General features: G+C 41.9%; 5 protein-coding genes across 5 annotated transcripts; 2 read left to right on the plus strand and 3 right to left on the minus strand. All coding sequences in view use genetic code 11, as the record gives it.

Moving 5' to 3' along the window:
* Positions 1–2601: 2601 nt before the first annotated feature.
* On the minus strand, positions 2602–4659 carry EGR_04153 (N-acyl-phosphatidylethanolamine-hydrolyzing phospholipase D; the record flags this gene model as incomplete). Its single annotated transcript, XM_024493402.1, has 5 exons — positions 2602–2718; positions 2756–2870; positions 3740–3888; positions 3957–4253; positions 4297–4659. 5 exons carry the CDS (start codon positions 4657–4659, stop codon positions 2602–2604), a joined length of 1041 nt encoding a protein of 346 aa, XP_024352103.1.
* A 1942-nt stretch (positions 4660–6601) lies between these two features.
* On the plus strand, positions 6602–8191 carry EGR_04154 (hypothetical protein; the record flags this gene model as incomplete). The annotated part of the gene is given in 7 exon segments (XM_024493403.1): positions 6602–6643; positions 6682–6727; positions 6945–7531; positions 7606–7830; positions 7847–7927; positions 7969–8064; positions 8108–8191. The coding sequence occupies 7 exon segments, from the start codon at positions 6602–6604 to the stop codon at positions 8189–8191; spliced, it is 1161 nt and encodes a 386-aa protein (XP_024352104.1).
* Positions 8192–8545: 354 nt separating this feature from the next.
* On the minus strand, positions 8546–9141 carry EGR_04155 (U4/U6.U5 small nuclear ribonucleoprotein; the record flags this gene model as incomplete). The annotated part of the gene is made up of 4 exons (XM_024493404.1): positions 8546–8736; positions 8772–8803; positions 8842–9070; positions 9108–9141. 4 exons carry the CDS (start codon positions 9139–9141, stop codon positions 8546–8548), a joined length of 486 nt encoding a protein of 161 aa, XP_024352105.1.
* An 815-nt stretch (positions 9142–9956) lies between these two features.
* Positions 9957–12997, plus strand: EGR_04156 (Glutaredoxin-1; the record flags this gene model as incomplete). Its single annotated transcript, XM_024493405.1, has 4 exons — positions 9957–9982; positions 10014–10236; positions 10277–10374; positions 12820–12997. 4 exons carry the CDS (start codon positions 9957–9959, stop codon positions 12995–12997), a joined length of 525 nt encoding a protein of 174 aa, XP_024352106.1.
* A 926-nt stretch (positions 12998–13923) lies between these two features.
* On the minus strand, positions 13924–16449 carry EGR_04157 (Aquaporin-4; the record flags this gene model as incomplete). The annotated part of the gene is made up of 3 exons (XM_024493406.1): positions 13924–14082; positions 14973–15053; positions 15904–16449. The coding sequence occupies 3 exons, from the start codon at positions 16447–16449 to the stop codon at positions 13924–13926; spliced, it is 786 nt and encodes a 261-aa protein (XP_024352107.1).
* Between the last annotated feature and the right edge of the window lie 5018 nt (positions 16450–21467).

Consider the following 21467-nt stretch of genomic DNA (forward strand, 5'->3'; position numbering starts at 1 on the left):
CCCGGCTCTAGTTTCGCACATATGCTAATTCCGCGGCGTTTTCAAAAGTAATGGTTTTTCAGTGTTTGGGACAGTGAATCATACCAACCAGCACTCGTCACACCCATTATAGTCTTGATGGTTTGGTTCCTTCCTGTACCACTTTACCTGCGAGAAAACCGACGCTTCTTTTTACCCAGCCTGCCTTTGTTGGCCCAAGACCCACCCACGCCATTGGGAAGGGAAGCGCGGGGCCTGCCACGTGGACAGGCTATTTTTGGTTGTGGCGTTCGACCCTCCCATTGGTCCAAGCCAAGGAAAGGGGGCAGGACTCAACTCACGGTTGCAGCCTCCTTCAGGCGGTTGATAATTCACTTCTAAATTTCTCATTTCCGTTCCTTTTTTCAAAGAACCGATGATGCTAATCCCTCCAGCTTATCAATTATTCATTCTATTTAATTATTTGTTCATGTTTTTAACGGAAAAAGCAGTATTGGTTGTTGCACACGAGGTTACTTTGATCACAATCCTTAAAGTGAAAAGAGTTACACACTTATTAATCTGCACTAATAGAATGATGATATGTAGAGTGAGAGGGTTGAAACTTCAGAAGAGCACAGTCTTATCCAGCTGTTGCCCAAATGTACTAAATAAGGGTCCTGAAACAGTTTGGGATTGTTAAAAATGCTTGTTGTAGACTGACGCTCCTTCCCTCCTCCCCTTTTGCCATCATACATTCGTCCCACTAGGACGCTCTCTACCAGAGTGCCAGAGAAAAAGCTACCACCACAGTCCATACGTTTTACTGTTTAATTATGGTCTAGTTACCTCCAGATGAGGGGCATTCACATGCCCATTTTGGTGGCATAATCACAACTATCCTTTTGTGGCTCAAAATCTGGTGTACAAATACGTACACTAGTAAATTTATAACAACGGAATAACCGTTGGATTCAGTGTTCACGTATCTTTTAATATGTTTATTCCAACACTTATTAGCCGAGCAAAAGGAAAAAAGTTAATGGCCATAAAAATGTGAAAATTTTCATCTGCCGGGATAAAAAGAACTTGGGGACTACTCCACGATTAGGGTTTCAGTGGGAACCCTTCGATAGCACAAAGATTGCCCGTGGTGAAGGGTTCTGAAGTCCGCTTTTGTTAGTCCGGCTGCATCAAGTGCCACCTTCAAATCAGCTTTTGGCTGCATGTAGAGCTGCGAAGAAATGAGATTACACAACTCCATACTGAAGAGAGTCAGTAATATGTAGTACCCGAATCATGCAGGTATATTTAGGAGCTCGAGGTTTAATTATAGGCATAGTCCTTATCACACCAATAGCATTAAGGAATGTTGTGAATGGAAAGCAAAAAAAGATCGCAAAGTAATTCGGAAAACATATGTGTAATGAAGCCGTAGAGACGAGTCATTTTCGAGTTGCGCGACGATATAACAAGAGGAGCGAGAAGAAAATTTCCATCGAGACTCACACAACAAGTGAAGATTCACCACGAAAGATTGATTGCGCAACAATCTTATACCTAAAAAGCCACTAGAAAAACTACTTCGATAATGTCAGCTACTTCCTCATTCGAGAGTAGACATCAGGTGCACTTTGGGTCCAACTCTCACTACATCCTAGAGTTTTTAATATAGCAGTATTCCTTACTTCAGGAATGGATCAGAGGAAATGTACCAATGTGAAATCCCACGGTGCTAGCTTGCCCTGTCCACATGGATCACGGGGCAAATGGATCTATGGGTTAAGAAGGGAAAAACCACGCAGGTTGAAAAGGGGAAACTTCGCTTGGTCTCACTTTTACGACTTGCATCGAGCGAAAAAAAGTGGTGGCACAGGTGTGCAAATTATTAATTAAATTATTTGCAATCGCGACAATTTCACGCAATTTTAGGCATATTTTAGCAACAGAATAGCCCACGAACCATGTACATTCAAAGGTGTGCACGAGTGAGGATCGAGTCCAACCAACCCGTCTGCGGAAATGCGCCCAAGTTAGTTCAGAACTTTCAAATCTGCAGGTTTACGACAAGACAGAATGCCGCCGTGGCGACGCTAAACACAGTAGTAAGTGGCAAGTGTGTCCCGTCGTGCTTGATTTGGTCCACACACCATTAACTACGATAGCAGGCAACAGTAGCATTTCGTGCTTGCATGCAATAGGATGCGATTGACGAAAGCATAGAGCCACTGTGGAGTATTGCGCCATATTAAAATACTTAAGTTGGGTGAAAGTTTCATAGATAAGCAGCCATACGCCTGTCAGTGACAATTCTGGCTCACAGCAGAGAAGTAATTCAGCACCGCGGACAGCCCGTGGTCGAGGTATTACCTGCCATGTGACGAAATTGCGCAAGAAATGGTTCCTTCTGTGGGGATGATGAACATATTCACCCACGAACACTTGCATTTTGGAGTGAACGAGCGCTGAGATAGGTGCACAGATGTAGCAGAAAAGCTGCCTACAATAGACACGGTTCTCACACCTTAAAATTCATCCTTTTCTTTTATAACCTCGAAACTTTGAATTAAGTCAGATGTACTTTGCATTTGTGCAGATGAAGAACATTAGCAACCTCAAATTTCGACAAATAATGACAGAATATCACGGATTTCTGTAGATCACGCCCGCAAAATTGTGTTTGACCAAGTGCATTGAGTAAATGAGGTTGCAATTTGAAAGAGAATGAGCAGCATGAGGTTTTGCTAAGCACTCTTTGTACTGAAAAAGGGAAAAAGGTAGAGTACAAGGAGCTCACCTCCCGACCAATGTGAAAAGTGCCCCAATGCACACCGACAGAGTGGGTGGCATGAATGTCACGGTGGATTTGCACAGCTTCCTGTGGGTTTACGTGCTGAGAGCGCATTAGGTCGCTGGAAGGACAACGCAAAGATATCATAATTCCACCTAGATCGACTAAAACACATTCCATACCGCGGGATCGTGGACTAGTCAAACTTAAAATCCCTTATCCTTCAAAAATTATGCTTCCTTGCATTAGTTAACTTGAAGGTAACACAAAAAGGCCGTGAATGCCTGCTTTAAACAAACTAATTTCACTCCACACTACGGAAGCATAAAATGTGGGAGCTTCTATGCCATTGTCTATTGGAAATTAAAATCCTAACGTTAGTCCATTGGAAGGCAGCACAAAACTACCTTAAATGACTAAGTATGCTTAAAACTATGATGAACTCAATATCCACAGGAGAGGAGGAATTAGGGTCTACTGAGAATGAGGTCAAGCACGGACCCATTAGGAGGCAAACTGAAACGGCATTAGGCATCTACTTTGATCAGTTCGATAGAATTCCAAATCCACTACACAGAGAAATTTACAAGCGCAAGCAGAAAAAAATCGAGCCTTCTGGAGCAAGTATGTGCGGTATTTACATCCAAGAAAAATCTGCTTTATCTTTGTGAAAGACGAATTCCTCTCTGTGTTACATTTGTTGAGTATGATTGACTTTTTAGTTGAAATGCAAGATTTTAAGTAGGATGAAAGAATTGTAAGAATCTGTTTAAATCCACAAAATAAAAAGGGAAGCGGGACATCAGTTAACTGAGAAAAAGCATTTAACAAGATATTTCTCACTGAGCATGGTTATCGAATTCCACAACAGACATTTCTTGTTAACATTGTATTCACAAGTCTTCTGATTCGACCCGATATGCACAAGTTAGTTTTAGGGGATAAAAGAGACAAGAGAATCATTGGTCATCATGTTGAATTCGCACTCACCGTGGAGTGTAGGCACCAATGGGAATGGCAGCAACATCAATCGGACCATATTTCTCTCCAATGTCTCGGAAGGCCTCACAGTATCCAGTATCACCGCCAAACCAAGCGCGATGCGTTGGTCCGACAAAAGTCCAGCTGCCCCACAGACTCTGGAGTTAAAGTGACAAAAGGTAATCAACTTACTTTAAAAAGATTAATTCTGACTCCCCCAACTCACTCTATCGTTATCGAAAAAGATATTACGGCCCGACCAGTGCTGCGCAGGAGTGTAGATAAGCCGAACCTCACTGTCACTGAGCGTTCTCTCGTCCCACCACACTGCCTCCCAGATACGTGGACGACGCTTTCCCTTTCCACGGTTAATCGTCGAGGCGATTAGATCTGCGCAGCCGGTGGGGATGCACCAAACAGTATCAGGAAAGCATCGACTTAACTTCCTGACAGTTGGAAGGTCCAAGTGGTCAAAATGGTTGTGGGAGATGACCACAGCATGAAGTTGGGGAAGATCTTCAACCTTTCGTGAGGGAGGGGTGAGATCAGGGAAGAAGAAACTTTACCTTACAGGGCATGGGGCGATAGCGTTTGGGTCCGACGACAACGCATCGTGAGCTAAAAATGGGATCGCAGAGGATGTTGACCCCATCCAGGTAAAGGAGGACAGAGGCATGGCCGAGCCAAGTAAGACGCACTCCGCAGTCGGAGTCAAAGTCAGTAAACGGGGGGCCAAAAACGGGCTTGACTACCGGGAGATTTGTGTCCAGCTGCGCGTTGCTGGGCAACGGCCAGACGTCCTCTGAGGGTTTGTTGGTGAGAAGGTAATAAGCTGCTTTCATCCGTTTCTCCCTCCACGAATTCCACGGATTGACGTATTGACCCCTCCAATTCTGCTTTATTGCGATGGCTTTTTCACCAGTGTTCATGACCGATGGCTGATTGGGATGAGTGAATAACGCCTTTGAAGCTGTAAAGTGGTTGGGGAGTTAACCTTCATTTACAAGCCAAAATGGAAGTGTAAGACATCAAGAAAACAGAAGACAATCTAAAGCTACTAGAAAAACATTCCAAGACTATTCACAGGCGCATCAAAATTTTTTGATTCACTTTTTCCTGAAGAACAGACTTGACATTATAATCTGAGGTAAAAAGACGTGAACGCTTAACTTCTGCAAATGCATGATCCATTTAGAATTGCAAAAAAGACAATACTTAGAAATGGAGGACAAATAAACCTACATGGAAATTAAAAGGGCACCTTAAATCTAAGTTTAGAACAACACCAAACAAACCTAAAAAGCGTTAGTAATTTTAATTAAATGCATACTGAATCCGAGTTTTTATAAATTCGCATAAGTGAGAGAAACATCAAATGCCAAGGGAGTCGCTTGAGAACCAACTTATATGGGCACCATTTATCAAGTGAAATTCCGCAACGCAATTGCATGGTGAACACCGGTAAGTAATAGGGACCTGAACAAGGTAGGCAATATTAATAAAAAGGGGGGAAAACACCAATTATGGATAAAACCAAAGAGGCCCAACCAAAAAAGAGGTGGTGAAATTCCTTCAAAATATGTTTGTAATAATATGCTGCAGTGGAGCACGACAGGAAAAAAACCCACTTATACGCAAAATCGACCTTGTAAGTAGATTTGGGTCAATGTGTTAAAAAGCATATCCAAACAAAAAAACAAGGGACTTGTGTCGGTTTAAAAAGGCCTAATACAAAATATGTCTATATGGCAACATATTAAAATCAATATTAAAGTATCCGCTTAGACCCAAAAGTATTTTCGGTTAGCAAATACCAGTAAAAAAGTTACTGATTGATCCCCAACAGAGTATAAATCAGACCGTCTAAAAATTTGAACCTGGATTAAATAGTATTTATAGGCTATGTTTAAAAATTTTTTAAGTAAAATAAATGGTTTAGAAGAAAAACCCTGTTACTAAGAGTGCGCACAAAATGATAGGGAATCTCAATAAAGTATGCCGGTGATAATACCACAGAGCCTCAAGAATTCTTCAAAGACGATGGAAAAAGTAATCGTTGCTAGAAGACAAATTTTAATTGCAGTAGGTTATTGGGCTATAGTGTAGCGTCCTGGGACTCCCTGAAGACGAAAGAAGACCAAATACCCGGGCAAAATATATATTCAGCACAGAGAAGGTGTCTGGACTATTGGCGTGGCCTAAAAGTCCGGCCCACTCGGAGAGGTACAAGGGGGCTAATTCAAAGTACAAAAGTCGCACCTCGCTAATGCCGAGGGATAAACCACTATGGTATTACGATAGACATGACTCGGAGACCACATCATCCGGCGAAGATGCGATGACAGAGGCCCAAAGTGTTGATTTCCAGCATGCAGAAAAACCGCGGGTTTCTAAAATGACCATCTCAAAAACGTCGTCAGTTGAAAGTACGAGCTGCTAAGACTAAATTGAATGTCCAGTTGGCTACACTGTTAAATAAATACTAAACGCCGTAGTATTTCTTTCTCTAGCATATTTTGCTCGTCTTAATAGAATTTCGAGCTAAGATAACTACATTTTTGCTAGTCATGGCAACTTTTAAAGTATGCACAGTATATGCAAATAAAATACAGTCCTACCAATCGTTTTCAACTCTTACCTGGTTTCATTTGTTTCGTTATATTTAGTCATTTTATGCAGCCTACTTTTCCATCCTATGGTTGTCAGCAGTTTATTTGTTGAAACCATGTACCAGTATTACATTTATCATTCTGGGTCACTACTATGTAAACCCAACCCAAATGCACTCTGCAACTTTTTTAACCTGCTTCATGATTAACCGCTTGACACGAACTCCCAACAGCTTAGAAGCCGTGTGCAAACTTTGAGGCTATGCCAAGAAACTTGAATGACGAAGTTGAGAACTTTTTTGCTGTATGTGATGACTATAACATCACTAATGGTCTTTATAGGAAGTTGACGCCATCACGTTTAATGGTGTTAAAGAACAAGATAACGGTAAACTTGTCATCTATTTGTATTGCTCAAGCGCCATTAATCTCTCCACCAGAATCGGTGCACTTTTTCCTTAGTAATAGGTCAGATTTAGAGATATTGTATAACGTTCTTTTATTTAGTTCTCCATGCCTTTGAATAACAGCTGTAATTGCACGTACCATTTGGCGTCTACCAAAATGTCATCATGCTCTTTGCCGACTGAATATTTTAATTACAGCACCGAAGACCAATTGGATCGTCCAAGTCGACTCAAAGTCTAATCTCCCCTTTTACTACAACTTTGTAACCAAAGAAACGACATGGAACATCCCAGATGAGTACCAGTCCTATCTCGACGAATATAAGACCTATCTGCAACACAAGAATGACCAATCAGACCTGAAGAAGGTAGAGGAAAAGGAGGCTCCGATTCTTATACTGCCCGAGGGTAATGCTAGAAAACGTCGTCGCATTAAGCGCGCCTTCATGCGTGCAAATGCAGGAAGGACGAGCCTTCTAGATGCACCTGTGGAATTCCTTTCAGAGTACATCGCCTATAGCAACTCTTCTTCAGAAAATGAGTCCTTAGATTCGAAACGGTCGTCACAGGCAGCCATAGACAACGAACCTATGGAAGTGGTACAGCGTACCCCAGAATTATCGACGGAATTTATCGGTCCTCAATTACCTTTACCACCACCGAAGTGTGAATCCGCACCTGTGAAGTCAGAAGAGCTAAGTAGGCTCCTCTTGGACAAGTTTGCCGCCTTTCATCCAGAATGCGACAAACTCTCGCGTCTTCAGGTTGCATACATCCAATTCACAGTAAGTTTGCACCGACTACTCCACTCGTACTTTTAACTTCTATGAGTACAAAGCACTTGAATCTGAATTTTTAGACGCGTTTCGAGGATTGGAAGGCTGGACATCTCTCAGACGCGCACTTTGAGGAGAAGTTGGAAGAAGCCAGCAATTTTATCTGTGAATACGAACAGCGTGTGCAACATAAAACAGCGAATGAGTGTCCACCCAACAGGCCATGTCCACTTCCAACATATCAAGGCGAACCTGCCATACTTAATCAAGCAGAGGTACTCATTACTTTCGCCACTGCTCTGAAGTCTGTATTCCGATTTTCAGGAAAGCAGGGGAACCACATCCCTCAAAGTGAGTGAAAATAGACCTGAACTTGGCAGCTCAAACTCATCGCAGGGTCCTGAGGTAAAGTGGGACGAAATTCCAGCTCAATTTTCTCATTGTAGACTGATACACAGATGGCACAATGCGATCTGAACTATGATAGCAGTTTATCAGTATATCCACAGGGGATGAAACCAAAACAAGAACTCCAGAAAAAGGTAAAAGTCTCTGCACCTGTACTAATATTTAATTCTATTGTAGGATATAAGTTCGGACGTTACGATGCCGAATATAGATGTACCCAAGTCGACAGAAAAGTGGAGCGATGCGCAAGAAGATTTGTAAATTAGTTGTTTTTTTGATTTTTGCCAAAATTGCATTTTCATACTAAATACTTCAGTTCTTTGTTTTCTGAAGACAGGACTGATTAATGAATAACATTTATGGTATAAATGCTTTAACGAGGCGGACACATTACCTGAGTTAGACTAGAATAGCATCAGTATAATCATTACGACTTGGAATTTTTTGCATCAATGGAGTTCTCAACTCGAGTGAATGATAACATTTAAAAGTAAAATTGGGTAGAAGTAGTACTGTAAATACAAAGTCGAGTTTTATACATAGACAATTGTCGCATACAGCGCCTGCACTTTGAAATCAACCCCAACATAAAACAGTCTCGGTCAGCATACTGAATTAGGTGATCGGGTCCAGTTTTCGATTGAATCCACCACGCCGATTCATGTATTGCCGATACTTTCGTTTCTTCTGTATATTTGCAACATAGACGTTATTGCCTTTCACATGTTTTCCCTTAGTTGAATCAAAACTGAAGAAGCCCAACGTTTTCATCATCTCCATTTCTCCCTCTGTTTGTGGGGCCTTTGCTGTATCGGGTAAAGTAAAACTCACTCGAACTCACTTTCTTTTTCTTCGGCTGCTGCATCGTTTGAGCTATACTTGCGAATAAGTGACTGAATAGTTACGCTTACACATTTTCAATCTGATCTGGAGTTCGTGATCGACTGTCTCTCCACGATTTCCCGCCCTTTGACTCTTTTACGCGGTGCTCATCTGAAAAATGCCCGTGTCTGCGTTCTTTTCTCTTTTCCGGGGTATGGTCCCGCCTATAACGATCACCATCCCGTCTCCGTCTATCTGACTCCCGATCATGCCTTTCTCTGTATCTCTCACGAGAACGCGATCTAGAGCGTCGCCGTCCTTCATATTGATGGCTATTTGATTTACATAAACTTACGGGACAGGGGACTGCGTGAACGATCCCGAGGCATTTCGAGCCAATGAGCACGATGACTCGCGAAAGCAATCCAGCCGCTTTAATTGCCTATGTGCTTAAACACATTTTAAGGGGGACGGCATAGTGAGGATTCCTAGGGGATAGGAATGCAAACCAGCGTTCATACCAATTTAGAGCAAGCAATAGCGTTTAATTACAGAGGAATTCTTGCAATGCTTGCGTTAAGTAATGCATGTCAGAATAAAAAAGGTAGTAATTCTGAAACTGTAGATTTTGCGTGAACGAGTCAAAAAGGCTTTCCTTAAGCTTGCTAAAAATTTTTAAACTTGGCAAATTTTCTGTCTATGTAATCTTTTACGTTTCAGGAGTTCATTATTTTAGTCCTACTCAAGTCTTTATTCATTGTCAGTGTATTAAGCAAACCTTGGCTTGGTTTTCAGATTAAGTCATGCATCTAAAAAACAATTAAACCCTGTAAATGGTTCTGCGTGAAGAGCAGGGGGGAAATGTACTCATGTTTGTTTCTCATAGTGTATAGAATATTCGCCTGAATAAAGGCAAACATTCCGCAGCTGCACACAAATATCGTCTGCGTGCAGCTTTTGTTCGAAGCGTTTGCAATGTTTTATGCTTTTTAGCCTGTCAAATGTACTTGGTGTACTTTACATGTCATTGATTTCAAGTTCTTTTTCGTGGTTTGCACGTTTTAATATACAGCTATACTTTGATGAGATTCTTTTTTCATCGTACTTTTGGACACTAGAGCTAATAATTATTGACAATGTTTACGCCATATGATTACAGTTCGACCTTGAGTTGAAAAACCACATTTTTGGAGTCACGGTTGCAATGTGGCGCTTTTTATCTTCATCACCGTAATCTCATTAAATCGATTTGATGGTTTAGGCCTCCTGAAATTGCTGCTTATGTTCAAAAAGAGATACAGTCCGCCCACGTCGTGTTATTTACAAAAAGCTATTGCCCTTACTGTGTCAAGGCAATTGAAATCTTGCGATCCTATATAGGCAGTTCATTTACATGTAGTGATTTGCGCATCATCGATATTAGAACGCGCGCTGATTGTAGTAAGGTTCAGGATTATTTGGAATCCATTACCGGAGCCAGAACTGTAAGCGTGTCCAGAACCGTATTTTTATTCACCATCATAGGTGCCTAGAATTTTTATAGGAAAACGATGTATCGGCGGGTGCAATGATTTGGAGTATCTTCATAGTATGAAAGCACTTGCTGAACTTTTAGAGCAGAAGTAGATGTCATGGCCTTCGAGCAACGCTGTTCCTTTTGGTACTTCTTGATACATTTATTTTGGAATCTACATAATTTTATGGTTAGAGACATTGTATTCTGTCTTTTGATATGGTAGGAGATGGTTATTTTCTGTTTAGACGGAAACGGGATTTCTTCCAGAATTACTTTACCTAATTGGGAACGCAGATGCATTGATCACTTTCACCTGGTAAATTTACTCGATGCGGGTTTTATCACTAGATTTTACCCTTTGGCCTCCTTCCTTAATTTACCAAAAATTGCGTCAGGTGCTTCAGGTTACGGACCTCGTCAGTAAGAAAAGTTACCATGGTTAGAAGCCAATTACCTTTTAAATCTACTCATCTCTACCCTTAATTTCAACATCTTAGGTCCACCTGATTATTTCGTTTGATGACTGTGATTATTCACTGTTGTCATAAGTAGGGCGTCCTCAATCTTGCTGCACAGTAAACTGATTTAGTGGCTCACGAGGCTGCATACTTCTGTCGACTTGTGGGTGAGTTAGGTTCGGGTTACGCATTCTGTGTCGTGGCGTGCACGGCAATGACCACTTTAATCTCACAGTTTGGTAGAACATCTTTGAATCGGATAAAGTCGATAGACTTGCAGGCTTTAAAAAAAAGCTAGCCCTATCTCAAGTTTTTGTGCCCAACGTCGGGCCGCATTCTAGGTAGACGAAGAGTCGCCAATAGTTTCGCATGATTCGTATTCCGTAATGAAGAGCTCTCTGATGGTGTCCTGCCGCTTAACTTGGAAGCGGTATCATGCTTCTCTTTTGAGGTGGGCCGGCCTACGATGGTTGTCACTTTCAAGAGGTACCTTGTCATAGTTGGCATCTCGTACTTTCCTAGGAAATCTCTAGTTCTTAGTCTGCGGTTGCTTTGAGGATTTAGATGTCCAGTTTTTCGTCCTGAGAAAAGTTAGAATAATGCAATTCTGGCCACTTTCTGATCACCTCTCGCTTGGACGGAGGTCGTGGTCTCAAAACATCTGCACTTATTTGTTAGATGTGAATGTTGGTTGTGCTGTGTGTACGCGCTAAATCTCCTTAACATTTCTCACCTTTTGCCAACACGTGATGCCTCATTCACCCAATTCTAACAATCGCTTAAATTTCCACGATTATGGAGATTGCTGTCAGAAAGTACGAATGTGCACCGACCGAAGTCGCGGTCGTAAGGGCGCAAAACAACTGCCCACATGTACTTTGGGTTCAGGGTCATTTTGGGCAGGGGATAGCACTTCAAATGAAGTGCGTGTGTTCTGTCGTTTTCAAGTAGCCCAATGCGGGCACCACATTCATTGTCAATCTCCCGAGGAATTTGTGTTCCCATTCAAATAATTTGTAGATTCCTGGAAGTCTTAGGGTGGATTTTCAATAACCTAAATATCCACGATCTGTCATTCCACAGAGGGTGGTGCATAAGATCGAGAAGAATATTTAAACAGAAGGCGGGGAAATACCAGTGGGATGAGTGTACCTTATTGTTGATTTATTCCTACCCATGCCAAAATAAGTCCTTGCATCAATCACAACAGTAAGTGATGTTATTTTCTGCTTATCGTTTTCAAACATGTACCTGCAGTGGCAGCTTGGGCTTTCGAATGGAGTTGGCCAATAAAAAAGGCTTGGCTTGAGGTCATCAAAGTTTAGACTTTATCAGGTCTACCGCAAATTTCCCAAATTTAAGGTCGCGCTCCCACTGAGGCATTGAAAATACTAAGGATGCAAAATTGAAAACTTGCCGTGAAACCCTATTTAATCCTTGCGATTATCTTTTTTTCTGCACAAAAACTCGGTTCAGCTTTCGTTGTTATCTTACGTTGGTCTATCGGGTACCCTGGAGTGCTTAACATTATGTTGAGGCACGGAATAACCAGGCTGAGGTGATCAGCATAAGTACTTGACAATTTTGGCACCGCACCTTGCGCTTGAAACGGCCAGAGATAGTTTATTCGGCGAGTCGATTTTCTAGTAAATAGTTCGTTGAATAATGGGGCATATCACAATAAACATTACTCGAAAAATCATCTTGTAAGCTGGTTGTATTAATTTGGCTATTTTATTGCCCATGAGTACCGACGGTCTCGAACAAAGAGAAATACAACACCATTTTTGGTTATTCTTGATGTTCCCAAACTGCTAATTTTAAAAGTATTGAAGTTAATGGTATCCTTCCATACAGATTACACGTGCTTTCTTTTATTTTTGGAGACAAACGAAAATTTCGCTTTCAGTGATGCGTCCTCCATCAAAGAACCACTAAAAGGGCAAAATTCTGCTACTTCGGTCTTTCAAACCACGAAGGAAATGGATTCCTGGCAAGGGCACATGGAAACAGGAAGGTCGCAGCGCATCTCAGTGATGAATTTCTTGGGGAGGGGGGTATTTTTAAACATCGCCTCACTCTCCTCCGTTTAGGAAAAATTCGGCTATTATGTTTATTTCACTCCCTGATTCCATGATGTATTACCGTCTCCAAAATGAAAACCCCAGAGCTCTGGAGGGCTGTTATGCTCTTCAGTTTCTTCTAGATTGTGGGACAGCTCGTGTTGACCTAGCAGAAAATTTATCTCATTCATTACAAATGTACCAATGATAAGTATCCAAGGCTTCAGAGTCCCCATATCAATGACTCGTTATATACTTCTAAAACCACGAACTCCAAAAATATGCAATTTAATTGCCGTTCCATGTCCAAATAAATTTGGTGGATCACACCCTCTTCACCTTTCAAAACAGGCAGATTTTGCGACCTAGCTTGTCCATTTCAAACGAGGTAAATGAAGGGTAAAAGCTGAATTGGACGCTGGGATAGCACCTGGAAATTATCATTCAAAATAGCCAGGAAGTTGGGAATTAGAGTGAATGCTTTATACTCCGGGATGCGCATTTTTATTGCGAAATTATCCTACTTTTTTCTGGTCTTTCCTCGTATTGGTAACTGCACTTGAAGATTGTTTTTGCCTGTGTAGAGGGATCTTAATTCAAAGTACCCTGTCTAAGTAATTTTTGAATGAGTAGAGCCCTAGTGTAGCGTCCCTAGACTTTCCTGAAGATGAATGAAGGCCTAATCCCAGGACACTACATGTATCGCTGACATACAGAATGGCCTGGAACCTACTAGCGTGGTCTGGAGGCCAGTCCGCCTGTCGGAGGTACAATAGTGGAGCCGCTAGGTGATCCACTACCAAAACCGGAAGCTAAACAAACGATTAATGTATTACATTATTGCACCTGGAGTAGGTTTTTAACACATCCGTAAAACGCGTTTACTGGGAAACCGCTTCTAGAATGAGATATTTTGTTCCACCGTGTTCAGTAATTTCCACCTCGGTTTACAAAGTGCTTCAAGTACGATAAACGTGGTAGTGAGGTCTCTCTTCACTCAGATAAAGTAGTTATCCCAATGCTCTGCACGAGTTCTTGCCACTACACTTTGGTTTTTATTTGATCAGAGATTTACATACTTCAACAGCCTTACGAAGGCCAAATAGGAAAAAGGGGAACTAAGAGGAGTCCATGTTAGACACCCACGTCTTCTTGGGCATATGTGCTCTTGCGGTTGAAGTCTGCCGAGCAAAGACAGTGCCGTGTTCGCCTGAGCGAGGCAAAGGGACAAATCACTAACTCGTAGAAGGCACACGCCAACACGGTTCCCAGTGATGGACCAGCAACGTAAATCTAAAAAGGGCAGACTCAATACGAATTCAACACTCGATCACTGCAGCCCGCATGTTGCACTGTCCTTCGGTGACATCAATTTCCATTGCATTTTCACCTATTTTCCTGATCCTCAAAACTAAAGAAATGCAGTTCTCCTCGGACAAAGAATACTCTACCTCAACCTTAGTGTTTCCGACTCAACCAATGTATTCGCGAGGTGCGATTTGAAGAAACCGGTAGTCATCTTAAAGAGATAAAAATCGCATAAATTTGACTCCTCTACCAAAGATAGCATTATTTTCTCATTTAATTTCCTAGGAACTATAATACTGCCATTTCCTCGAAATATTGGCTGCAGTAGTGTTATCAGATGGAATGCATGCTTCCGGGCTAGAAGGTACCTCGTATAAGTTGGGAGATTTGAGCCTAGGATACGATTGTGCCATCTTTAACAGCTACAGAGCACGAGACAAGACCTCGATGAATCAGGAATGTGCTCATTTCAAGAGGTCGAACCAGTAACTTCACACGACTTAGTAAGCTATAGCCGGATTGCCGGAGCAAGTTAGCGAGAGATGTCATTAAAGAAGACTCATATATTCTGCACAAATTCAGGCTCATGATCGAATAAGGAGCGGGCATTTGTGAATACAAAACGTCATTCGTGTTGATCTATGTGGTATTATGCTTTATGACTGCTTTTGTCAATGGAGCTTCTAACTTTCAAGCCCTTCCTTTAGGTTATCTACAAAGCGCTTTCAACAGCAACTGGAAAGCCATAGAAGTCTTGCAATCATGTTCAACCTTTTATGAGCATACGTTTTGTTCATTTCTCGGCGTCATAAAGGTCTTAGAGCCTATTCATGACGTCTACTATGCTCGGGCTAATACAAGACCGAATCACTCACCCATTGCCGGTCGAAGTTATTCTGGATGATCGCAGCAGCTAGACTTCTAGTGGGATTCATACTGGCCCCAGATACAGGCAACTAAGACACGAGAAAGTAAGGAATTAGTGATGATAAGAACCAGAGGAATTTGTTCCAAGTATTTGCCAAAGGCACTTTCAGTTATGCTTGGTTTGCGTGTTCCACTTCATCCGATAAGCGTGGCTTGTGTGAACAGATTCGTCTAAAAACTTTAGTTTGTCCCTTTGGAATATTTTAATAAATTTTGGATAAGTGGTTAGAATATTTCCTAGTACATCAGATAATGTAACTTTTTAGTTTAGCTGCACACACTTTATTTCTCAAAAGAACTGGAAGAAAAATACTTCAACAGGCAGGTCATTTGAACCTAGTTTGTCGACATCGTCGGACTGAGATCTTATCTGCACTAAAACGCTCCTAGTGTTAAATTTGTGGTTTTTATGCAACAACTCAACCTACAAAGACGTGAGCGACGAGAAAAACGTCTATCGTCATGGCAAATTCTAGTACCGAAATACTTGCACGTTATATAATGCGTACTGTTTGTCATTTGGCTGATGTAGCAAATCTGGAGTATATTTCACTTGACGCACGCCGAGTAATCCTAAAAATTTGTGATTTCGTCCAATAATTACAAACGGAAAATGAGGTAAGTTGTATTATAAGGTGGAGTTTACTACCAGAGCCCATGCTCGACTTTTAATCATATCCCAGAGGAACATTTTAGGTATGCCATAAGACAAACAGCAACCCTCCCAACGTTTAAATGACAATTCAGCCTACCACCTACAGAAAATATTTCCATACATTGTATTTTTAGTGCTTTGAGCATAATTAGTGGTAGTATCCATCAGACTAATGATTTGTACAATTCGGAACGGATTGGTTACTATTTATGCTCAAGCCTTACCGTGAGCACCACGTTAATCATGAGGGCCAACATGACAGCTAAGGGGAAGGGGGCTCCTTTCTCCGGTCGCCACTCTCTAGCACGCAACTCATCCAAAGAGGCTAGGATGACTGTGAGAAGGAAGAAGGTGGACACAGTCTCTGTTAAAGTTGCCACGAGAGCGCTCACTCCATTCCCAGGAAGCGTCATCCCGTAGGTGCCTGGCTCCTGGTCCTTGAAGGGCGAGATGGACCACGCGATCCCCATGGCAGTCAGGGTGCCCACGAAATCGCCCACCAAGTAGACGAGAGCAAGGAGTGGTGATATACGACGGGTAAGGACGACCGCCAGGGTGACCATGGGATTGATCTGGGCCCCGCTGGTGGTGAAGGTGCACCAGATGGCTAGGTAAACCGAGGCACCCGCTAGAAAACCCGCCACCATAGTGAGATTGGGTATGGAGACGTCGACGAGGAAACAGAAGAAGTGCGCCAAACCGGAAGCTAGCACTTCGGCAAAGAAGATCTGACAGATCCTCCAAAAGCCTTTGTAGGATGGCTTCTTCATAGATCTGGTGAAAAGGATTCATGGAATCAATGCTTGACTCTTTTCATACCCCAAATTTTATAGGCTACAATGAACTTCATGCTGCTCAAAAAATGAAAAAAGCGGTCATCCTAACACCAAGGCTACTTTAAATGCATGTTGATGACTTAGACTTAGGCAATCTGTTTGCGGCGAAAGATCTTGTGCAACCGCAGTTGGCATAACATATGGAGGAACATAAGCCGCAGGTGTGTGTCTCCTGTGACGAACGCGTTAAGGGATGCATTCGGCAAAAACTCCTAAGTCCTGGCTACGACCTACGTCCTAACCGAAATGGGTAATCAGTTTGTCAAGTTTCAAAATCCTATTTCACATATATGAACAATACGCTTTAATTTGTTCTTTGAACAAAGTATGGGGGTATCGGAATGGCTACAATACCAGAACTAAGCTGGGTGTCATAGATGTAGACGTGAGGGGGGATGTTTAATATCAGGCCATGATACAACCATCTTTGCTGCCGAGTTTGCCATCCCTGAAGCACGTTTGTACCAAAAATGGGTATATATATTTGAGTTTTGTCTATCGATGATCGGTGAAGTAAGGTACAATCAAGGCGATTCAAAAACTTTATCTACAAGAAAACTCTGCATAAACCGAAACCAGTAGTAAATTATTAGTGTCCTAGGCATTGATCTAGCCCCTACCCCTCACACGCAGATCTGTTACTCATGGTGCCCTCCTGTGGATCAACAAGTGCATGTAAATGGAACAGTTTCCAAGCCTCAAACCTATCATATTTTAAAACCAGAAAATAAAAAGTTGTCTTATTTCAAGGTGCTGAATCGAAACCTCTGTCAACTCATTTCGCTGAAACCGAAACACCAAGTTCGACATCTGTAGACTTAAGGCAAGAAATTCTGTGGCCCCTATTAGGGAGTGCATGCTGCTTTCACTAAAGAGCTATCATGCAGTTGGACCATGTGGGTGCAGTTCTACATACTAGTAGGCTTTTTGCGGATCAAAAATATTGCATTGTGATTAGGGATAGTTATGAGCAGAGTCATGGGAAGTGATGAAACACACTCACCGATTGTATTGTCGGATTAATACCTTCCTGAAACCTGACACCGTTAAATACAGTCCCAATTGGCCAATCGGCGCAGAGGCGAGCACTTCATGGCCTGTGCGTTCAACCCGTAGGATTGCAGGCACGGCTAAGACGAGGCGTAAATAGCTTTATTTTTGGTGCAAATCATTTTGTGGCATAAAATTAGTTGCACCTGTGTTTAATTGCTTTGTCAAGTTACAATTAAAAAAAATTGAAGAACCGTGTAAAATCAGTCGGATTCTGTGTTAGCTGGTAGCCTTTGAAAAGCTATCTCACTAACGATTTCGATACGGGCCATAGTTCCTTCACTCGATCCTTACCACGGTTACGAGGAGGGGGGCAAATGAAAGTCGCTGGACTCGGCTTCCGTGCTATCAAGCGTGCTTGGAATCATTCTTGCTGAAAATTTCTGTTTTGGGCAACAATGTAGCGCCACACGACAGTTTAAGACGCCGCCGAGTGACTATTCACTGTTGATTCGAGGATAACATGACCGTCGTAGACAGTGGTATTCATTTAGACCAACTGCAAGGGAGGTAGTCTGCACCGAGGCAACATCTTAAATTAAAAGTTTTATACCTGCTAGAGTACACCCCAAATCTAGAGCGACCTGCAAGGACATAGCTAACATTTGCCTTTTTAAATGTACTAAATATGGAAACAGTTGGAAATTTTATAGCTAGTTTTAATTGCCGAAAATGTGATGAAAATAAATTAACGAACCCTTCTCTCAAGTCTTCGGTTCGACAATCACTGATTATGCATCAAGATCCTCCCCATATCGAGGGGTTCGATAGATCCAACTGAGGGTGCTGCGGGTGCTGTTTTCATTATCTAAAAAGCGCCTTAAGGTTGACCCAACCTTTTACCCCCATCATTGTGATTATAGAATTATGCTAGTGTTGATTTAAATTCGTGCTTAAAAGTGATTTCGGTTTTAGAAAGCCAAGTATACGGAAGATGGGGGTTTACGATGTGGTTATGTTGAAGCTTTGAGTTGGTTTCAAAAGGGTTTCGGACGATCTGTTTCAAGTCTCCGTGCATCACAATAAGTCCATAAAAGTTTGAAATCCGATAGTAACGTTTTTCAACAAAACATCGTACAAATTTTGGAGTTAGCTTCTTACAAAACTGTGTGGTTTTCTCATTTTTTTCCGAATACTTTCCATGTTTCAAACGTTTGCAAGAGTACAGGGTAATAAAAATTAACTTGCACGGATTATTCATGTGGCAGAATAAATTCTGGCCTTGAAAGTTGTCCTTGTTTGCAAAAGGATGTGGTCATGCTACTACACAAAGCAACGATCACATCCATCCATTCTACTAAGATGTAGCAGAAATATACAACATTTTAGGCCCTTACGACCTAAGCTGCTGTGATGTACCTGATTGCACGCAAAACCATCGCATTCAGGGGTTCCGGCTGCTGTTTTATATCCCGTAATACCAACACAATGCGAAGTAATCAGTAGAGAATGGGATGAAAATAACTTTAAAAGATTCCCTAAATTCTTGAGACGTCGTTCCTCCTAGGCACCACTTCAACAGAAACCTTTTTCGCTGTGTGACAGACAGAAGGCAAGTTATGCCCCATTGTAGATGTTGCAGACGTGCACTATCCCCTCGCGGGTAGCCACATGAGGGCAGGATTGACTGTGAAAGACGTGACAAGTCAAAGAGTTAAATAAAATCGCCCAATGCAAAATTAAGCAATTTTTTGACGTCTTTTATGCGCTTCAAAATTTTTGGCAACCCTCCCAAATGCACCTGTACTGTGAAGGATGTTTACTTTAGCATAGGGAAGACTGATGATCAGACCCTTTATCTTGATCTCTCCTTAAACTGTTCAACTAGGGCAAACCTAATGAATTCACTTTTTACATGTTGTGTGTATGTGTATGCAGCTTGACCTTGAGCTGCGCACTTTGCACCCTACCCCCTCGCCCTCAGGCCGTGACCTGAAAATTGAGGGAAATAAACATTTGGCCTGATGGCGAATCAAAACCTTGTTTTCGCTCCCCCTATCCACGCTAACCCGCGTTGGTCACAGTTCCTGCAAATAATGCCTCTTCATTTATTTATGTTAGATGTATTTAAGGCGCCGTAAAATGTTTTGTAATTAGTGGTCGCCTAGTGTTTGGTTCACATTTCATAAATAGTGCGGTGAAAATAACTTTGTAACTCCAACTTGACCAAAAGGGGCCCAATCGTACCATAAAGTAAGGTAGGACGGCATCCGCAAGTGTGGTAGATCCACCTTGACTCTAAGCTGGAAGTAAATGCAACGGCCATAGTTCTGGTGGTACTCGTGGAAGGCGTTCAAAAGACGCCCTCATTATTCATCTCTCCTTTACACATGCTGAGTGATCTGAACGTCATGGCCTACTAATAATTACTTTCAGCTCACTCGCCATTACTTACAAAACTTCACGTAAGAGAGACCGGCAGGATTTCGCATCTCACTTAGACGAAGGGTATTTTGCTTTATCCCTTTGACGTTGAGCGTTACCATGGCAATGGAGAATTTTTGACTCAAATTAGTCTACTTTTACCTCTCCTGTGGAAATACCGAGGGTAAGCATGTAGAGTATGCCGATTTAAAAAGTAAACTGCTCTAAAATAGCATACATTGTTTTGCCGAAATACCGAGCCTGCATCGGATTTCAGTTGTTGAAACAATGTTGAAACATGAATCGAGTTACATTCAGGAATGACAAGAATTTTTGATCTCACTTGATCTTTACAGACCAATTAGCCTACAAAAAGTGTCTTTTTTGGGAATAAGATATGTGAACATATTGAAGGCAAAAGTTTTTGGCATATTTTTGTTGAATAGGTTAGAAATCTCGGGCATTGATGTCCAAAGAAAATTTACGCTCCTCATTGCCACAATAAAGTGCTACTGGTGGCCTGATCTGCCCGTCAACGTAACTGAAGACTCAACTTCATGGCAAAGCACCAACGGGAACAACATAAGTATCAATAATTATGATGACAGTTGAGCAGTGATTAAAAGTGCCAATTTTGATGGCAGACGCAGATGAGCCTAGGGGACCTAAAAGAGCGAAGCCAGCAAAGAAAGACGAACCGCGATGGCATCGCCTCGATAGTCAATCGTCGAGCCGATGGCAACTGGATTCTCTGGAGAAGAGATAGAGGCTTATTTGCCACAGCGAGGGGTAGAGATATCACCAGCCGGTGGTCCCAATTGGTGGACCACCAATGTAAATCTGAAAAGGTCATCCATTACAGCGTGTAGACCCCAGACTCAAGGTCATTGGAGACCAATCACCTGATACTTTTCCCCACCAAATGTCATAATAACTGCATCAGGTGTGGGCATGTCGATCAGGTCCAGTTCAATTTTTGAAGTTAGTCTGACATAAACTCTTTTGCTGTTTGAAATTCACGTTAGTCAGTTGCAGGTTACGATAGTACAAATGCAGCAGACGCAGTGTCTGAAGTAACTACATTTAAAGTACCTGAACGATTGAGAACAAAATCGCAGTTAGATTACACACACTCCTTCAATATATGGTAAGGTTGATGAATCAAATTAACACAGACGCTGCCTTTTAATTACCCCTCAAGTTTTAACTCTAAATAAACCTATTATACACTCTGCGCTCCATACAAATGCACGAGTTTCTGGTCATTAGTCTTACTGGGTTATACTCTTCTGCATCCAGTGGCTTCATGGGTGTGGTAACAGGTTTACTCTCTTATCCATAGTGCATTCAGGGCACTGCTTTATTTACCATTCCAAGTGATAAATGAGAAATGTAATTGACGATATCTTCAGGCTATTAAAAGTGGATGTGTTCCAGTATTTCTTACCTAGGACATTCTTCTTCGCTCCTAGGTTCTCTGTACTGCTCAGATTTCCGTCTTTTGTGTTTGTTATCATCTTTTCTGTTATTCTTGATTA

The sequence above is a fragment of the Echinococcus granulosus genome (genome assembly GCF_000524195.1).
Source record: "Echinococcus granulosus chromosome Unknown EG_S00025, whole genome shotgun sequence".
NCBI classification, from domain to species: Eukaryota; Metazoa; Platyhelminthes; class Cestoda; order Cyclophyllidea; family Taeniidae; genus Echinococcus; species Echinococcus granulosus.